This window comes from Hemitrygon akajei, chromosome 7 (genome assembly GCF_048418815.1).
Source record: "Hemitrygon akajei chromosome 7, sHemAka1.3, whole genome shotgun sequence".
NCBI classification, from domain to species: Eukaryota; Metazoa; Chordata; class Chondrichthyes; order Myliobatiformes; family Dasyatidae; genus Hemitrygon; species Hemitrygon akajei.
Window position 1 is genome coordinate 88,229,351 of NC_133130.1, and position 17,563 is coordinate 88,246,913.

A 17,563-nucleotide genomic window follows, 5' to 3' on the forward strand; every position below is an offset into this window, starting at 1 on the left:
CCATAATTCCTTGAAGGTGGTATCACAGGTAAATAGGGTCATAAAGAAAGCTTTTGGCACATTGGCCTTCATAAATCAAAGTATTGCATACAGGAGATGGGATGTGATGTTGAAGTTGTATAAGACGTTGGTGAGGTTTAATTTGGAGTATTATGTGCGGTTCTGGTTGCCTACCTACTGGAAAGATGTAAGTAAGGTTGGAAAGCACAGGGAAAACTTACAAGGACGTTGCTGGGGCTGGAGGACCTGAGTTATAAGGAAAGATTGAATAGGTTAGGACTTTATTCCTTGTAACGTAGAAGATTGAGAGGAGATTTGATAGTATACAAAATTATGAGGGGTATAGATAGGGTAAGTGAAAGCAGGATTGATGCACTGAAGTTGACTGAAATTCTGGTTTAAGGAGAATAGGTGAAAAGTTTAAGGGGAACACGGGGGGAAACTTCATCACTCAGAGTGTCACAAGACTGTGGAATGAGCTGCCTGTGCAAGTGGTGCGTGCAAATTCAGTTTCAAAGTTTAAGAGAAGTTTGGATAGGTACATAGAAGACAAGGGTATGGTGGGCTATGGTCCACGTACCGGTTGATGGGACTAAGCAGTTTAAATGGTTTGACACAGACAAGAAAGGTTTATTTCTGTGCTGCTCTATGATGAGCAAAAGACAGCACAAATGAAGATGGAGAGAGTGCAGAAAAGTTGAAGAGAAATACTTTATATATTATCTTCAACCTAAAACTCTCTAAAAGGCTGTCTCCAAATACAATTTAATACTGCATGTCTTAACCAATCCACCAATCAATTAAACAATTGTAATTGAGCACCCAAAGCTAATTGCAATAAAATTCAAGCTTAATGTTTACTTTTTGGATATAAATTAGTAAGCAGAACTCTTATCAGTGACCATGTACTGAACATTACTGTTCATCTTAGTATCCAGAAAAAAAACTCTATTGTGTTTCAATTAGGATGAAAAATGACATGTAAGACTCACCCGTAAGTAATATTTAATAAATGTTTATAAACTTCTAGCAGAAAATTCCAACAAGCTTTTGTCAAACTTGAAGTGGTATCATCATTGCTAACGTAGAAAATATCCCACTGGATTAATGTGTCTAAATAAACAGACAGGAAGTGCAGCCTACAAGAAGTAGTACAGAAATTAGAAAGGTCAATTCCCAACAAAGCAGGGCACTTAAAAAAAAATTCTCGGAGAAAACAGTATTTATTTAAAAGTCAGCAAAGAAGCTAATCGGAGAATTCTGTGTCAACAAACAAAGGCAGACACAACCCCTTTAATAAAGGAGCATGCATGCATATCAATACATTGCAAGCAAGGGCTCAGTAAAGGGGCACCTCACACATTACTCCTAGGAAACACTCAGATGCCACTGAAAGAGACCAGAAAGATGATTTTTTTTAATCAAGAGTCAGCTTTTGCCTACATCAGATTGCTGATTGAACTAACATTTAAACATTTGCTTTTATAAATTACTTTGTATCTTATAATTTATGTATAATTTATAGTCAGTGCATTGAATGTATGTACAATGCTGCTACTAGCAAGTTTTCACTGCCTGTGCCTCATGACAATATACTCGACTTGAGTCTGCAAAGATCTCAGCCGGACTACATAGACCTTTCTATGTAATTTCCTTTTGTCCAGATGGACAGCGAGTTAAGGTTAGCATCCTGCTTATTCTCCAGTGCTAAACAGACTATGCTGAGAGTTTAATGGCTAGATGCCGGGAAGTTAACCTATCCATCACGGCATATCATGTTTGTGAGGTGCTTGTGGAAACAGCACGGGATAAATGTGATGATTTATCCAGTGGACTAAATTTTACCAATCAAAAAGAACTCAGGAACAAGGCCAACGTGCCTTACCTGAGGTGGAAACTGGATTATATGGAGTGCACTGAAATTGCTAGAACAGAACCACTTCATTCAGCTCGGCCAAACCTGTACTAGACAGAAGCAGTAGTTTGAATGCCATGTACTCTCTCATATTCCTTTCCTTCCGACCATTAACTTGACCTGCTCTTAAGTGCTGACATGATGCCTGTTTCAGTTTCCACTCTGTGTGTTCCACAGTATTATAATTCTCTTATGCTGTCTGGTTAACCATTACCGAACATGAAGGGCTGCTAGTGCTTAAGGACCAAGATTTCTACTCCTGTCAAAATTATCCCACCTCATACATGATCCATTGTGAAAGGGTTGTATCCATCAATAGGTTCTATAAAAATGCAAGTGTTACTGGCTGCTGTTCAAAATATTAAGCAAGAAACCCAGAGAACCTTTGCTGCCATCAAGTAGATGTTTACCTAGTTATTAATGCATTTGGCAAGAACAAATTAGAGTACAGGACTTTCATTTGGATACAAATCAGATGGTGACCAGATGTTGTATTACTGAAAAAATGACAATGTGAATCCTGGCTGCTTACATCCTAGGAGAGAGGCTGGATAACACAAAAGTCGGAGAAGGCCTTCAGTGTTTTCTCTTGGCCAACATTGCCACCTTTTTGTCATTCAGCCTTACTCAGCCACCACCCCATCACAGCCACTCCTTTGCTTGATAAACCCCTCACGCATCCTCTTTCTTAGTGCAAGCTTGACTTCCATTTTTTTCTGCTTCTGATGACATCATCGATAATCGGTTTATTTTTGTCACATGTACCCAGATACAGTAAAAAAAAAGTGTATGCCATCCAAATCTAGGTACACTGAGATAGTCTAAGGATAATGAAATAATGGAATGTAGAGTTACAGAGAAAGCGCAGTGCTGGTTGGCAGATAAGGTGCAATGGCCATGACAAAGTAGTTAGAAAGATCAAGATTTCATCTTTAGTATATAAGAGGTCTCCCCATGGGTCTTATAACTGTGAGGTAGAAATATTAAGGCAGACCAATTTTCCATTGATGACGCCTGACCTGCTGAGTGCTTCCAGCATTCTTTGCTCTTATTTCAGGTTTCCAGCATCCACAGCTTTTTGCTGTTTGATCTCCAAATAGTCTAGATCGGTTTCGAACAGTTGCCAAGGATTTGGACGGACCTGGAAACATTTATCAGGACCCAGGATAAGTGGGGGATAGTAACATCTGTCAGATACCAACATTTATGCTTTCAGTTCCCTATAATTCGCAGTAAGAATTTCTGCGCATTCCATCCTGGATGTCAGGCAAGAACTTTGATCGTTGAAAGATAGGTTGAGGGAGGTGGTGGTGAGGAAAAGTTGGGTGTCAGCTGGCCCCACGTGAAACCTGACCCAGTGTGTTTCGATGTTGCTGATGATGAGAACTGGGTGGAAACCAAGGGCTGACCTCAAGGACCACAGCGGTAATCCTGCCGGGATGGGAAACGAGCCATTACTGGGATATTTTTGATGTTTAACAATAATTTTCAAGATTGTGACTGGTGTGAAAATATTGCTCCTTGCTGCTTTTAAGTCCTCATATTAATGACTGAACACACAGTTGATCCCAGCACTACACTGCCAAAACCAAAAGACACTTTTAGTAAGCCTGAATAATAGAAAAGATTTTAATGGGATCTGGAGGGAAATATATTGTTTACAGGCTTTACAGAAGTGTCTGGGGCTACTTCGCCTCCCTTCCACCCTTCTCCTCTGACTTCTTTTTCAGAAGTTTGCGAAGATTTGGTAAGTCATCTAAAAACTTTTGACAAACTTCTTTAGATTTGTGGCAGAGAGTACATTAACTGATTGCACACAACCTGGTGTGGAAACACCAATGTCCTCGAACAGAAAAGCCTCCAAAAAGTAGTGGATACAGGCTGGTCCATTATGGGTAACGCCCCTCTCCACCATTGAGCATATCAATAGGAACGATGTCTCAGGATGCAGCATCCATCGTCAGTAACAACTACTGCTCAGGTCAGGCTTTGCTTTCACTACTGCCAACAGGAAGGAGGTACAGGAGCATCAGGACCCACACCACCAGATTCAGGAACAGTTATTACCCCTCACCATCAGCCTCTTGAACCAGAGGGGATAACTTTATTTACCCGCACTGAACTGTTCCGACAAACAATCGACTAACTTTCAAGGACTCCTCATCACATGTTCTCAATATTTATTGTCTATTTAGCTATTATTATTATTTTTATTTTTATTTTCTTTTGTATTTGCATAGTTTGTTGTCTTATGCACATTGGTGTTTGTCCATCTTGTTGGGTGCAGTTTTTCATTGATTCTATTGTGTTTCTGTGTATTAACCATGAATGCCCACAAAAAAATGAATCTCATGGCGACATATATGCACTTTGATTAAAAATTTATTTTGAACTTTGAGGCATTACCTGGCAGTCAGCTGTGTAACAGCTAGTTCATTTCTACCTGTTACTAGATAACATCACCCACTGCCTGCTGAAAAGTTGCTTCCCTCTGTGCTGGAAACTGTCTAGGCATCATGGCTGCCACAAGACACGGACACATTGGGCATCTCTGCTCAACCTGAAAGGCTTAGAACATGGAGCTCAGAACAGTGCAGGCTCTTCTACCCACGATACTGTGCAGGCCTTTTAACCTACTCTAAGATCAATCTAACCCTTTCCTCTGACATAGCCCTCCATTTTTCTATCATCCATGCGTCTATTTAAGAGTTTCATCAAATGTTCCTAATGTACCTGTCACGACTACCGCCCTTGGCAGGGGGTTTCACCAATCCATCATTCTCTGTGTAAAAAAATACCTCTGACATCCCCTCAATACTTTTCTCCAATCACTTTAAAATTATGACTTTTCTCTTTAGTCATTTCCACTCTGGGAGAAAGTCTCTAGCTATCCACTGGATCTATGCTTCTTATTGTCTTATACACATCTATCACTTCTCATCCTCCTTTGCTGCAAAGAGAAAAGCCCTAGCTCGCTCAACCTATCTTCATAAGACTTGTTTCCTAATCCAGGCTGTATCCTGGCATTCCTCTGAACCTTCTCTAAAGCTTCCACATCCTTCCTACAATGAGGCAACCAGAACTGAACACTATATTCCAAGTGAGGTCTAACCAGGGTTTTATAAAACTGCAACATTACCCCACGGTTCTTGCACTGGTTTCCACAACCAATGAAGGCTAACCCACCATAAGCCTCCAAAAATAACTCCTGGGTTTCAAGTTTAACCTGAGCTTTGCACCCTCAAATCAATGCTTGGTAACTCTTGGGGATGTCTGAGGTAAGGATGATCTTGTTTACAGGTGAAATGCTTAGCATGGAAAATAGGCTCCTTTACCCTCCGGTCTCACACAACAATGGTGTGCTTTTGGTGGGCCCTAAAATTTGCTCCTGCCCATTAAAATGTATACAACATAACATTAACATGTGCAGAGGAGGTCAGAGAAATTCTTTTTCTTTAAGGTAAAAAAAACTGCTCGATTATTGGAACTCAGCTGAAAAACTGAAGACTAAAATATAAAATTGTCTTTAAATTAAATATATACATTTTCATTTCCTTAGTTTTAAGCAATAATCTTAAAGAATTCACAGGGAACTGCAACGGAATTGATTTAAAAATATTACTGAGGGGCAGCTGGCAAAAAATTTAAGTTGAGATTTTGCTTCCTTTTGGAGAGATGTGAATGCTGATATCACTGGCCTAGCTTGTCACCTCATGCTTCTGAGGTGATGAATGCTATGATGGGAATCTATAAATTTAAATGCACCTTCTTCACAAGTGTTAATGACATTTCATCAAAATGTGATTAACAATCCACACTCCTCCAAGTCCTTTCACATTTATCATGAAGAAACCATCCTTTGCTTGGTTACAAATCACCCTTTGGGAATTTCATGATTGTGTGCTGGGTACACAGGTCACAGACGCCTTCAACGATTTTATTAAATGAAACTGTACAGCAATCAATGTTACTGTTATAATCCCTCTGCTGTCTCACTGGCCATTTGGACAATCTCTGCAGCAATCTAAAGCGACCCAGTATATTTTCCAACAGAGAGAATCCTTCACTCAGAAGGCTCTACTTACTCCGGTGAAGTCAGAAATCATTAAGATTTATTTGAAGTTTGCTTTGCTTTGCACTGAACTAATTTAAATCTTCCTTTCTTAAATTATTGTAGGAATTTATCACAGGCTGGTTATAATTAGTTAAGGGTTGTTCTCGGCGACTCCAGTGGTAAGCCCTCATAACCCAACCAAAATCGTCTCAAATAGAGATGCGTGGTACTGCTCCATATTCCATCGCATGATAGTGCTGAATTAACTGACCTTTGTCAGGGCAACTGCGGAACTGATCAATTGTCTAGACCAAAGGGCGTGAGGAAACAGCCAAGCATTTTCAGGCATAGGCCCAATCCTAAAATTTCTTCTTGAAAGCCCAAGTTTTGATGTCAGGTTCACCCTGCATTAGTGTACAGGCAGCTGAGATCTACCGTTGGCCCTCTCCTATTTGTCATCCCTGTGCTATGTCATCCGAGAGCTAATCATATAGGTACTGGTATCAGTTCCTACCATTTCTCTTAAAATCTCAGCTGTTTCTGATCCGTCACAGTACTTGCCTGACAAAAATGGATGAACTAAATCTTCCATAAATAAACATTGTGAAAAGTTGATCCACTGTCTTGATTCAAATACACCCACAGCCTGCTTGTCCCTACCTGCATAACTCACCTAACCTCTCCAGATCTCTGCGCTCCTACAAATCTGGCCCCTTGCATACTATCAGGTTTATTCTCTTCAAGTCGGGCAACCGTATATTCAGCCATCTTGCCTTTTGTTCTGAAATTCCCACCCGCTCTCCCTCTCTACGCCTTTAGGTTGCTCTCTGGCTCAGTGTCAAAATGGTAAGTTGATGATGCTATTGTAAAGGGTCTTAGGATAAAGCAGCAGCTTAGAAGTTGCTGTCAACAATTGGACCCACTATCAATGTTCGTAAAATACAGGAGGACAGGGAGCACACATGGAATTAACTAAACACCGAAGTGGAGAAAAATAATTCCAGACTTAACTTACAACAGCCAGCCTTGAATAGTGAAATACTCAATAGAAAATGCAGACAGTTTGCATCACTCTACAAGGAACACTGCTGACAAATCAGTGGATAACTTCCATATAAATTAATGACATAATTAATATTTCTGTAAAACACATGTGACTACAATTCTAAAGAATTGTTCGTAAAATATTTTGGGCTATCCTCAGAATTTGCAAGGTATGATATAAATGTCAATTCCTTTGATATCCTAATTTAAGACACGCAAACTTGGCTTTGCTTCAAATTCAATGCTCATGTGTCTCATAATTATTTTAGACTGGATCACGTTCCCATTAATAAGAGATGTTCATGTCCCTTTGAATCTGCATTGATTTACATGAGTAAGAACACCCTTGAGACTGTACAAGGTAAAAAGATATGGATGATCAAATACTATTACTGTACAGGCATGCTTACTAAGGTATTCTTTCTTACAAGAAAAAAAACGGACCAGAAATAGTTGGTTGAAAATACAACAATACAGAAAACAATGTTTGTTAAGAGAGAAGCAAAGTTAACATTTTAAGTCGATGAGGTCTCACTACGAACATATCTGATCACCTAAGCATTTTCAACATCTTATTTATACATTTAGAGTTACGGTGTGGAACAGGCCCTTTGGGCCCAAGGAGCTGCAACACCCTACAACCCACCTATTTAAACCTAGCCTAATCACAGGACAATTACAATGACCAATACCGGTTTCCAACATTTGTATTCTTAAGCTCTTTGGCTGTCTTCTTTTGAAATTACATTATAGCAGCTTATTCATCTAGCAAATTTTTTGGGAGACCACCATTGATAGGAGAATAGAAATATTTCATGACAAAACAAAGCCATTCAGCCCATCAAGCTTATCCCAGCTCCTAGATCCTGCTCCTTTCTCAGAGCCTTGCAAATTATCCTCTTTCAAGTGTCCATCTGATTCCCCTTTGAAGGCACTATCAGAATAGACAGTCAATAAAATATTTTCTAGGTAAATAAGCCTTTTTCTTACGTATCCTCTGTAAAAGATCTTAAAACCTGTGTTCCCTGCTCCTCGAACCATTTGCTAATAAAAAGTTTTCTGCTACATAGAATGTTATGATCATTAAACCTCACCCTAATCAAAGAGAAAGACTTCACCCTTGCCAGTCTAACCCAATACCTGGCCTTGACGTTCGACAATTAGCCATGAAAACTTTCCTAGGGTAAACGCCATGAAACCACAAAATAGGAGATGAAAGTGTGGTTCCACTTTGGGGTTTAAATAACACCTTGTTTCTTGCATTTGTTTTAATGACGAGAGCGGATCCTGATGTTATCCTGAGGTCTGGAATATAGTTACATATAAAGTTGTTGAAATGGTCCTGCACATAAGGTAGTCTGTGCAGTTAAGGTCACTCACTGCCCAAGTACTATCTGTGAAGAATCAATTTAATGCACCTTGAGTTATGATCATGGACAGTTTCTGGAGATGGTCTGTGTGGTGATATCACGTGTCACGTGACAGAATGTGATTGGACAGAGTTCTGAGCAGGCGCAGAAATGAAGAATGATCTAGAAGCCTGGCAGTGTTAAATGTGGTTGCTGTTTGCTGTTAAATAAAAGTTCTGGTTTTAATTCTTCCAGAATATGGCTTGTTCTTAGTAACCCACAGTACGTATGAAGAACACAACGGTCTGCAACTTCTCAGAGGTCTCTGTCCACTGGTATGAAGCCAAGGTCTCAGTTCAAAATCAAATTTCAGAAAAGTACTCTCCCTCTCATTCTACAAGCATGCCCAGATGTCGGAACACTGTGGTTTGTAACTTTGTCTTATGGAATTGAGCAGCAAGTGTATACATTTCTAAAGAATTACTTTGTTAGGAAACACTTGAAGACTTGGTTGAAATTATGAATGCAGCTGCTAGACTCAGCTTTATACCCACACTTCTAGCTGTGCTGCATGTGTTAACTGCTCATCTAACAAGCTCTCACTTGTCACTCGCACAAATCTTTGCTGGTGTCATGGTGACTTTTAGACTGTGGTTGAATTGTTCCTAACAATGGATGAAGTCTTTACTAAACATTTGCTCCAGCCTGTGTGCTTGCAGCACGTCCAGATTGTTCTAACAAGGATAATTCCTTGTATTTAGACACCACCTTAAAAAGTAGCAAACCATCCCAATGCATTACCACACAATAATCGACAGCAAGGTGCAGCGTGAGGTATTACAATATGGGGAAATATGTGATCAAAGGAGGGTTTTGAGGAGGTAATACAGGAGGGGAAAGGTAAAGAAGCAAGGAGCTTTAGAATTTGAATTCAGATCACATATTTTGAGACTTCACTATTTGGTACCAAGTGCCCGTCCTGTCTTATCTGTCATCTGTTGAACAATGATCACCATGCTTAGTTCCAAACAGCTGTAGGTCTGCAGATTTCTCGGCTAATTTGTTTTGCTCTGACTTCCTAGTTTTTTTTCTCTCTCTCTGCTTGCTAATAACTTTTCTAATCAAAGTGGCCAACTTGAGCAGGATGTGGGCTTGGCTTAAAGCCAGGGAAAGGAGGGGCTGGGACAAGGCAGCACAGCCAGTTCCGACTGCTTCTTTAAACCCATGTCGTGCTTGTCAACTGACAACTGCTCTTCTGTGCTTGTTTGAACTGTCCCTCCCAATTAGTGGTAATAAGTAAGTCTGTAAGGATGAGCAAACACGGTGTATTCATCCTTCCAATCCACTAAATTCCCAAGAGCACAACCCTGCTAATAGACGGAGGAAGCCAACTGCATCTTGTGCTCTGCCAACAAGTGCAAGCAAGGAGGCAAATTAATGACAAGTCATTTGAAGAGTTTGGTAGAAATTATGTTATGTTGTCTATCCACTGTAGAATTGATTAGTTTCTGTGTGATGAAAGTGGGTGTATCAATAAGCTAAAGCACAGAGCAGACAAAGCATGCTCCAGTCCAATTTATTCACTGCAATGTTTTTTTTTACAAAACTGACATATAAACTGCAGGGTACAAATTGCTGCTCTAGGACTGGTCCTGTATAGAGCGACTACTAATGGCAAGTTCAAGGAAACCTGTACGATCATCCATCTCTCTGGTGAATTCAAGCCCAACAGATTCTCCAATGACTATTTCGGCGGTGGTGAAGACTTCCAGGTCACCTAACACGTGCCCGCCGATCACCCTGCCATCCTTGTCCGCCAGAGCTATGTGCAAGTGCGGCACTTCATTCAGAGTTCCAACCAACGAGACGATTTCGAACCTTTCATTCAAATGCACGATCTGACAATGAGAGATGCAGCACAGACAAGTTAAAGGGTGTTAACATTACAGCTTCCATGTATCTGCACCCTATCATCAAAGCATGCACGGACAGAAACCTGCACATGAACGTCCTGATGCAAGACCCAAATCAAAACAAAAAGAAGTTTGGACTAACATTCTGTTCCCAACAAGGATTACTTCCCTCTGTGAGGAAATCCACGCACTTCTGAGCAATAAAACATAGAACAGGGGTATAGCGAGTTGTGAATTAATAGCATGATGAATGACTTACTGATGGAGAATGTACATCTCTAGTTCAGACACTGGGCTGTGTACAGTTCACTAACCTTTGGCAAATTCTCATCCTTTGGAAGTGGACATTGTTAGATGAACACAAGAAGACTGCTATCTTTGTGTGATGCATTCCATAGTGGACAAGGTTGGCAACATTCCAGTCTACGTTTCAAAATAGGTCATTAACTTCAATTTCTAAAAGAAGTCAGAAGTTTCATAAGTTTCATTGGCCATGCAAAGCACAGCCCTGAGCCATTGATAATTGGAAATGATTGTAACAGGGCCTAATTAATACCCCTTACAAGTCCCAGTTCTGAGTTTGTTAATGTTTGTAACACAGGAGAATGCTTGTAAACCATTGTCTCAAGTCTTTTCTCAAGATCAAGAATTGTACTTTCCAAACTAATTTAACACATGGTTTACTCCCCCATTTCATGGTCAAGGCACACCAATGTTGCAACTTGATATCTGCTTGACAGAAATGATGTAAAAATATCAGTACACCGTGTGCATGCTCTATGGCTGGATGTCGTACACATCCACAGAACAAAAAGGCCAATGATAAATGACAGAATCTGTATTTATATTGTGCCGTTCATGTTCTAAACCTATCTCAAATGGAACAAAGCAACTGAATAAAAGTTTGAAGCCAAGACAATGTTGCAATGCCGGCAATGTAGCAACCAAATTATGCACAGAAAATTGCTAGAAATATTCAACTTTAAGCATCTGATGCTCAGATCCTGAAACATTGATGCTGTTTCTATTTGGTCACTGCTTGACCAGCTGATCATTTCCAGCATTTGTCCTGTTATTAAACCCATTAACCTGTACAGTTTTTCTATGGTCTCAGTTGAGGGATAATGATTGGCGACATCACTCCCCACTCTTTTTCAGTCAGTATCATGGCCTCTGAACATCCAGCTTGGGTTTCAATTCAACACCTCAGCAGAAAGGCAGCACCTAACAACACAGAGACGAATTACAAAGGTGCAGAGATGTACAATAGTACTCTCGCTCAAGTTGAGAGTGCTATCACTGGGTCTTTTTGGGTAAAGCTTATTTGCACAATTGTGCAGGAAAGGGGTGGTATGAAAGGTGCTTAAAACTCACACCAAGCAATTCTCTTTACCTCAGCCAGACATAAGACATGACAGCATTGGTTAAGCTCAGGAAATCAGCATGTGACCACACCACACCATGTTTTGACTCTGGGCTGACCTGTCTTCTGTCACACACAAACCATGTAGTGCAGCCAAAAGTGGAGGAGTTGGTAGGATATGAGTTTGTGGCAATTCTTCCTAACATTGCAACCTGGTTGATCTTTGGCACAAGGGGCAGAGAGAAACCTGGAGTTCCTTCAATGTGCGATCACCCTTCGTAAAGCTGGGGAAAGGATCCTTTATAACTGTAGACTAGGACCAAGTCAGTGACGTGCAGTGCTAAGAAATGTGCCTTAAACCAAGGACTGGTGAGAGAAAATAAAATATTCTGCGCTCTTCAGATATACTTTGCTAAATGTTGACACAAGAGAATGCATATTCTGGAATCTACGGCAGCAGCAATTTGCTGGAGGAACTCAGCGGGGCCAGCAGCAACTGAGGAGGGAAATGGATAGTCAATGCTTCAGTTCCCAGATTGGAAATGGAATCCAAGCTTGCCAGAGACAACTAATGGAGCCCAGATGGAGCATCTCACCCAAAACATCATCTGTTGCTCTACCCTGAATTACTCACAGTCTATTCTTCCCACTCTTACCCTGAACAAACATTGTAAGTAAGTCAAGTACTTCACATTGAGCAGAAGAGGGCAGAGAGGATAAGCACCATATTGGATTGCTGGCTTGCACCTATTATTTTGGAAGTGGCTTGGAGGGCCACTGGCTTACCCACACTTAGTAAACGGTTAGCTGTGGGAAGGGTCCTGGCAGCCAGAAAAAACATTGAGCTAATTGGATGAAATATACTGTTCACTAATGACAAAGTGGGGTCAAGTGAAATCCAATCTCAGACTCTTTTCCAGTCCCGATGAAGGGTCTCGGCCCAAAATGTCGACTGCTTACTCTTTTCCATAGATGCTGCCTGGCCTGTTGGTTCCTCCAGCCATTTGTGTGTGTTACCTCAGACTTAGAGAACTGCTTACACCATTTAAGGCTCACTTGTACCACTTCTGACACAATATGAAGCACTCAACTTTATTACAGGTCTTATGAACCAGTGCCAGGTGGCCATTAGTTTTAGGATATTTGGGGTGCATTTCGTTACATAATATTCACAGCGTTCGCATAACGTAAATGAAACCCATTCTCAGGTTTTCGCTTTGCAGTTCAATAATGCATCTCATTCTGTCTGTCTGACTGACTGACATCTATACCGTGCTGCTGGAAGTGTCTACTTGGCTTTTGCCTTTTAAATCATACTGTTTACTTTCCTCAGTTTTCTCCTTAGCATTCTATATCGTGGGATAATCTTTCATTGGAGCCAAGGAGCCATTCAGGTGGTCAAGTAGTTTGAACTGGAGCCTCGTCTACTCTTTGGCTCTTGTCTATATAAGCATGGGAAATGAGCAGCAATTGGGATTGGCAGTGGGAGTGGGAGTGGGGAATATGGCTGGTCTTCCTGTCGCAATGGATGCAATGCTGAGTGCTGTACTAAACCAGAGTGACAAAATCAACAAGAGGTTTCACGTCCAGTATGTGGTCCACTTTAGCTCTACTCAACATTTACCCAGTGAAGACACTCACTTCACAATAAGGGAGAAAATCAGTGTTCTACTTCCCCTTGTTCCCTTACCACACGACAGCTCCATAAACAAAGAGAACTGATTTAATTGAAGAATAGAGAAGTTGTGCTTACTTTCATCTGCAGCTGAACACTGGACTAACATCAGAACGTGTAGATCCAAACAAACACGGTCTTTGCAAAGAAACTCAGGCTTAAGTTAAACCCAGGTCAGCCACTGCGGTAACACATCATATATGAAATCTCACAATTGCTTTTCAGCTGGATCCTCAGCTCATGAACTTTTCGTCAGGCAAAAGTGAATAGTGCTTTCCTTACTAAAAATGGTTTTCCATGGATACCTTTATCAGCTTGTCTGTGCTTTAAAAAAGACAAACCACCTTAATGGACTATTTTCATTCCCTTTTGCCAATAAACTTGGTTCTGCACTTTTGGTTTTATATTTTCCAATTGTCTAAGCTTAAAATTACATAATACACATTTCAGGGAGAAACAAAAGCCACTTTGGAGGGAAGATCTTCACAGGGCTGTGTTCCCTATTAAAGAGCTGTCTTTCTATAATTGTATATAGTTCAACAGAAAAGTTAACATAATGTGAAGGTCAAAATAAAAAGGAAACCACCCAATAGAATTGATCTCCTCATCAATTTACATCAGTGAGAAGCTACTGTGTATTTTAGTCCAAATTTGCATTTATTTTATTACCATTCTGCTACTCTAAACTGAACTTTTTGTTAATGTTCAGCATAGCTGAACAGCATAAATTTGTTTACTAAGTGATGTCGCTATGTTGGAGATTACTGTGCCTGTACACTGCTGGAAGGATTAAAATCGAACACATTTTGTTCTTTAAAGGTGTTGCTCAAGATTAGACACACAGTAAAGAGAAACTATCTCAAACATTCAGTTTATCTCCAGCCAGCTTTTTGCACCCCAGGCACAGCGACTGCTGCCAGTACTACTACCATCAGACATGCCAGTACCTCATTAGTATTCAAAGCAGTGGCATTTGCCAGTCTGAGCGTTGCCTTGGTTACGCTGCCCACACAAGTGATGATAAATGGAGCTTTCAGCTTCTTATCCTTCACAAACATTATCAAAGAGGTCAGAATTTCTTCGCCAGGGCTCAAACGCAATGCATAGACTGAAAGGGGGCTTGATCCAGCCTACAAGAGTAAAACAATTGGCACATGAGCTGGAGGTTTTAACAAAGATGTCACAATTTTCTATTACAAAATAGCAACCCAGTCAGTCTAACACTCTGATGTGTTACAGCATCTGATGGAAACACAGGTTGTTTATAACTCCTTGACTAATTGCAAATGTGTGTAAGACAGCCTTCCTTTTAACCACATGCTCATTGTTTGAACACACTTTCCTGTGGTTCCAAAGAGAGGATTATTCTAATTCAAACAGATTAAGGCAGCAGTCACACTGCAGCCCACCAGTCCCTCACCAGACTCTGCAGAATGCAATGTGCAGCTGTTTCAGCAAAGTACCACAAGCAGCTCAGCATCCTCACACTGAGTTTGGAAACTTGAAAATAACCTTCCGGCAGTTGGCGATCTTTCCTAACGTCAGCGTGGCAGCACCCACATTCTCAAAGCCAGAGAGAGTAAAGGCAGGGTCTGAAAGTTCCCACCTTTCTCAAAGGAGGATCTGTGTTTGAATCTAAATGCTGCAACAGAGCTCCCGATTCCACTCACACTCACTACCAAGAGAGTGAGTAGGAACGAGGAGCATTGCTCCAAACAATTCTTACTCAGTTTTGTATTTGCACACCATATTTGACTGCCTGCACATGATCTATATCCTTGCATATCGAAAAGCCCCTTAAATATCCTCTGGCAGCCCCTTCCTACCATATACCTACCGTTCCCTGTGTAAAAAATATAACCCGCACTTCATCTTTAAATGTTCCCCCTCTCACTTTAAATGCATGTCCTCTAGTTCTTGAAATGTCTAATGCTGGTAAAAAAGATTTTGACTGTCTACCCTATCTATGCCTCTCATAATCATGTTCAAAAGTATTTGCATAAGCAGACTTGATCCAAAGGTTTATGATTTCTCACATCTTGCTCTGCCCTTCTCATCTGAGATGTTGGGACACCTTCTCAATTCATTTCATAGAAGTAAACCAATCTTTTGCAAAACTAAAACTGATGAGAAACTATGACACTGTGCCTCCGCCTGTGTTGTGCCCGTCCTACTGAAAGGACACCACCACACTAGGGATGATAAAGAAATGTGGCACATGAACTGTGGTTCTGCATGTGTTAATATGTTGATTTGAGGCTTAAATAACCTGGCCCAGTTGGGAGAGTTTAACTTGTGCTTGCAGTGTTGACAGCCCAGGTGTTGCACAATCAGCACCACTGTTAGTAGGTTTTTATACCATATTTATTGAATAAACTGAATTTACATTCCCAGCTGCCAAGGGATTTGAATTTGTGACACTAGATCATTAGCCTGGTCCCCTGTCCTTCTAACAAATGTTACTTTGTATTTACTATTCCGGAATAAATTTTCTTCCTCAGACCTTTACCATGACCTTTCCTGCTGAATACACGAACCAATCTGTTGTGAGTGGCTTTACATAAACTACAGGTACCTTAATTGTCTGAGATGGTGCAAAGGCAGCCTTCCATTTACACAATTGAATCACCTGAACAGAGTGTGAACTGCACTGATGCTGGTTCCTATTAAACATGACCTTGGCTGTCTTCGTCCCGATCTCCCCCCAACTGCGCAGGATTGCTTTACAAGTCAGGAGAGCTGCACAGTCAAGCAATAATTTAATACTTTTCTCTCAAATCATTATGTCTATCAGCCAATTTCCCAGACTTCACTGTCAATGTATACCATTCCAATGAAAGGACAGTCCCAGTCAAAGTTCAAAATTCAAAGTTAAAAGTACATTTTATTATCAAAGTATGCGTACTTTATACAACCTTGAAACACGTCTCCTTACAGGCAGCCATCTCTCCATACAGACAGGTGCTTCTGCAGTCAGATGATGGTGTCACCGACAGCGGAAGTCATTATTGTTCTCCATCTTGATCTTCACGTAAAATAATTATGCAACATGCTCAATTTATAAGTGAACTTTGACAATGCTCAGCACCTATACTCAGGCTGGTGCGGATCAAAGGTGAACTTGGCCAGGAAAGGAAATGGAGAGAAGTGAATGAAACTAGTGCCGGTCAACATACTTGAATCTATATTAATGATGAGGGAGCAAAAACTTGGAGAACTGTACACATGACACTAACCTTATATATTTATATTTATCATGTTTTTAAATTGTGCTCTTTTTGCTTATTGCGGGTTTCTATTGGATCCAGAGTAACGATCATTTTGTTCTACTTTACAGGTCTGTGCAGGCCGGTGGTGTAGTGACATCTGCACTGGACTTTGAGGCGAGTGGTCTCGGGTTCGAATCCGGCCGGCTCCTTGCACGCTTTCCATCCAGGCTGGGTTGAGCGCTGAGCTAACAACTTGGCCTCGGAAAAAAAATCAGACAAATGCTAAAGAAACGATGCAGCACAAGGCACGGAGAGAAACAACAACACTTCTGTGCTGAAGTGTGACAATAGGCAATCGGAATCTTAAACATGAGGAAGTCTGCAGATGCTGGAAGTCCAAAGCATCACACACACAGGATGCCAGAGGAACTCAGATGGTCAGGCAGCATCTCTGGAATTGAATAAACAGTCAATGTTTTGGGCTGAGACCCTTCTTCAGGACTGGAAAGGAAGGGACAAGGTGCCAGAATAAAAAGATGGAGGAAGGAGAAGGAGGCTAGCTAGAAGGTGATAGGTGGGTGGGAAAGGTCAAGGGCTGCAGAGGAAGGAATTTGATAGGAGAGGAGAGGTGGACCATTGGAGAAAGGGAAGGAGAGGATCAGAGGGAAGTGATGGGCAGGTGAGAAGAGGTAAATGTCCAGAGTGGGGAATAGAAGAAGAGGGAAGGGGAGGGTATTTTTTTACTGGAAGGAGAAATCAATATTCTTGAATCTTGAATGAGGTGAACAGTAGGAGAGGGAACTCCATGACTAACAGATGAGTTGATCGTCAAGGATGAGGTTATGAAATACCTCGAGGTGCATGACAAGACAGGCCCAAGCCAGCATGGTTTCATGAAGGGAAGGTCCTGCCTCACCAACCTTTTAGAATTTTTTGAGGTAACCTGAAATAAGATTGACAAGGGAGAGGCTGTGGATATTGTGTATTTGGATTTTCAAAAGGCCTTCGATAAGGTGCCGCATAAGAGGCGAGCCCATGGAA

At 41.0% G+C, this 17,563-nt stretch overlaps 1 protein-coding gene across 7 annotated transcripts in view; it reads right to left on the reverse strand.

Annotated features, from left to right (window-relative positions):
- Window positions 1-9,922: 9,922 nt before the first annotated feature.
- The window catches only part of LOC140730647 (bifunctional protein GlmU-like), an 84,502-nt gene continuing 76,861 nt past the window's right edge, over window positions 9,923-17,563 (reverse strand). For 4 of the 7 annotated variants that reach the window (XM_073051374.1, XM_073051371.1, XM_073051370.1 and 1 more), the window contains 2 exons: window positions 14,261-14,443; window positions 9,923-10,260 (listed from right to left, as the gene is read on the reverse strand). In XM_073051374.1, coding sequence (XP_072907475.1) covers window positions 10,003-10,260; window positions 14,261-14,443 — 441 coding nt within the window. In that variant the 3' untranslated portion in view covers window positions 9,923-10,002. Of the gene's footprint in view, window positions 10,261-14,260; window positions 14,444-14,733; window positions 15,345-16,218; window positions 16,956-17,563 lie in introns of those variants that run through there. The other 3 variants (XM_073051375.1, XM_073051376.1, XM_073051373.1) reach the window with 3 other exon arrangements.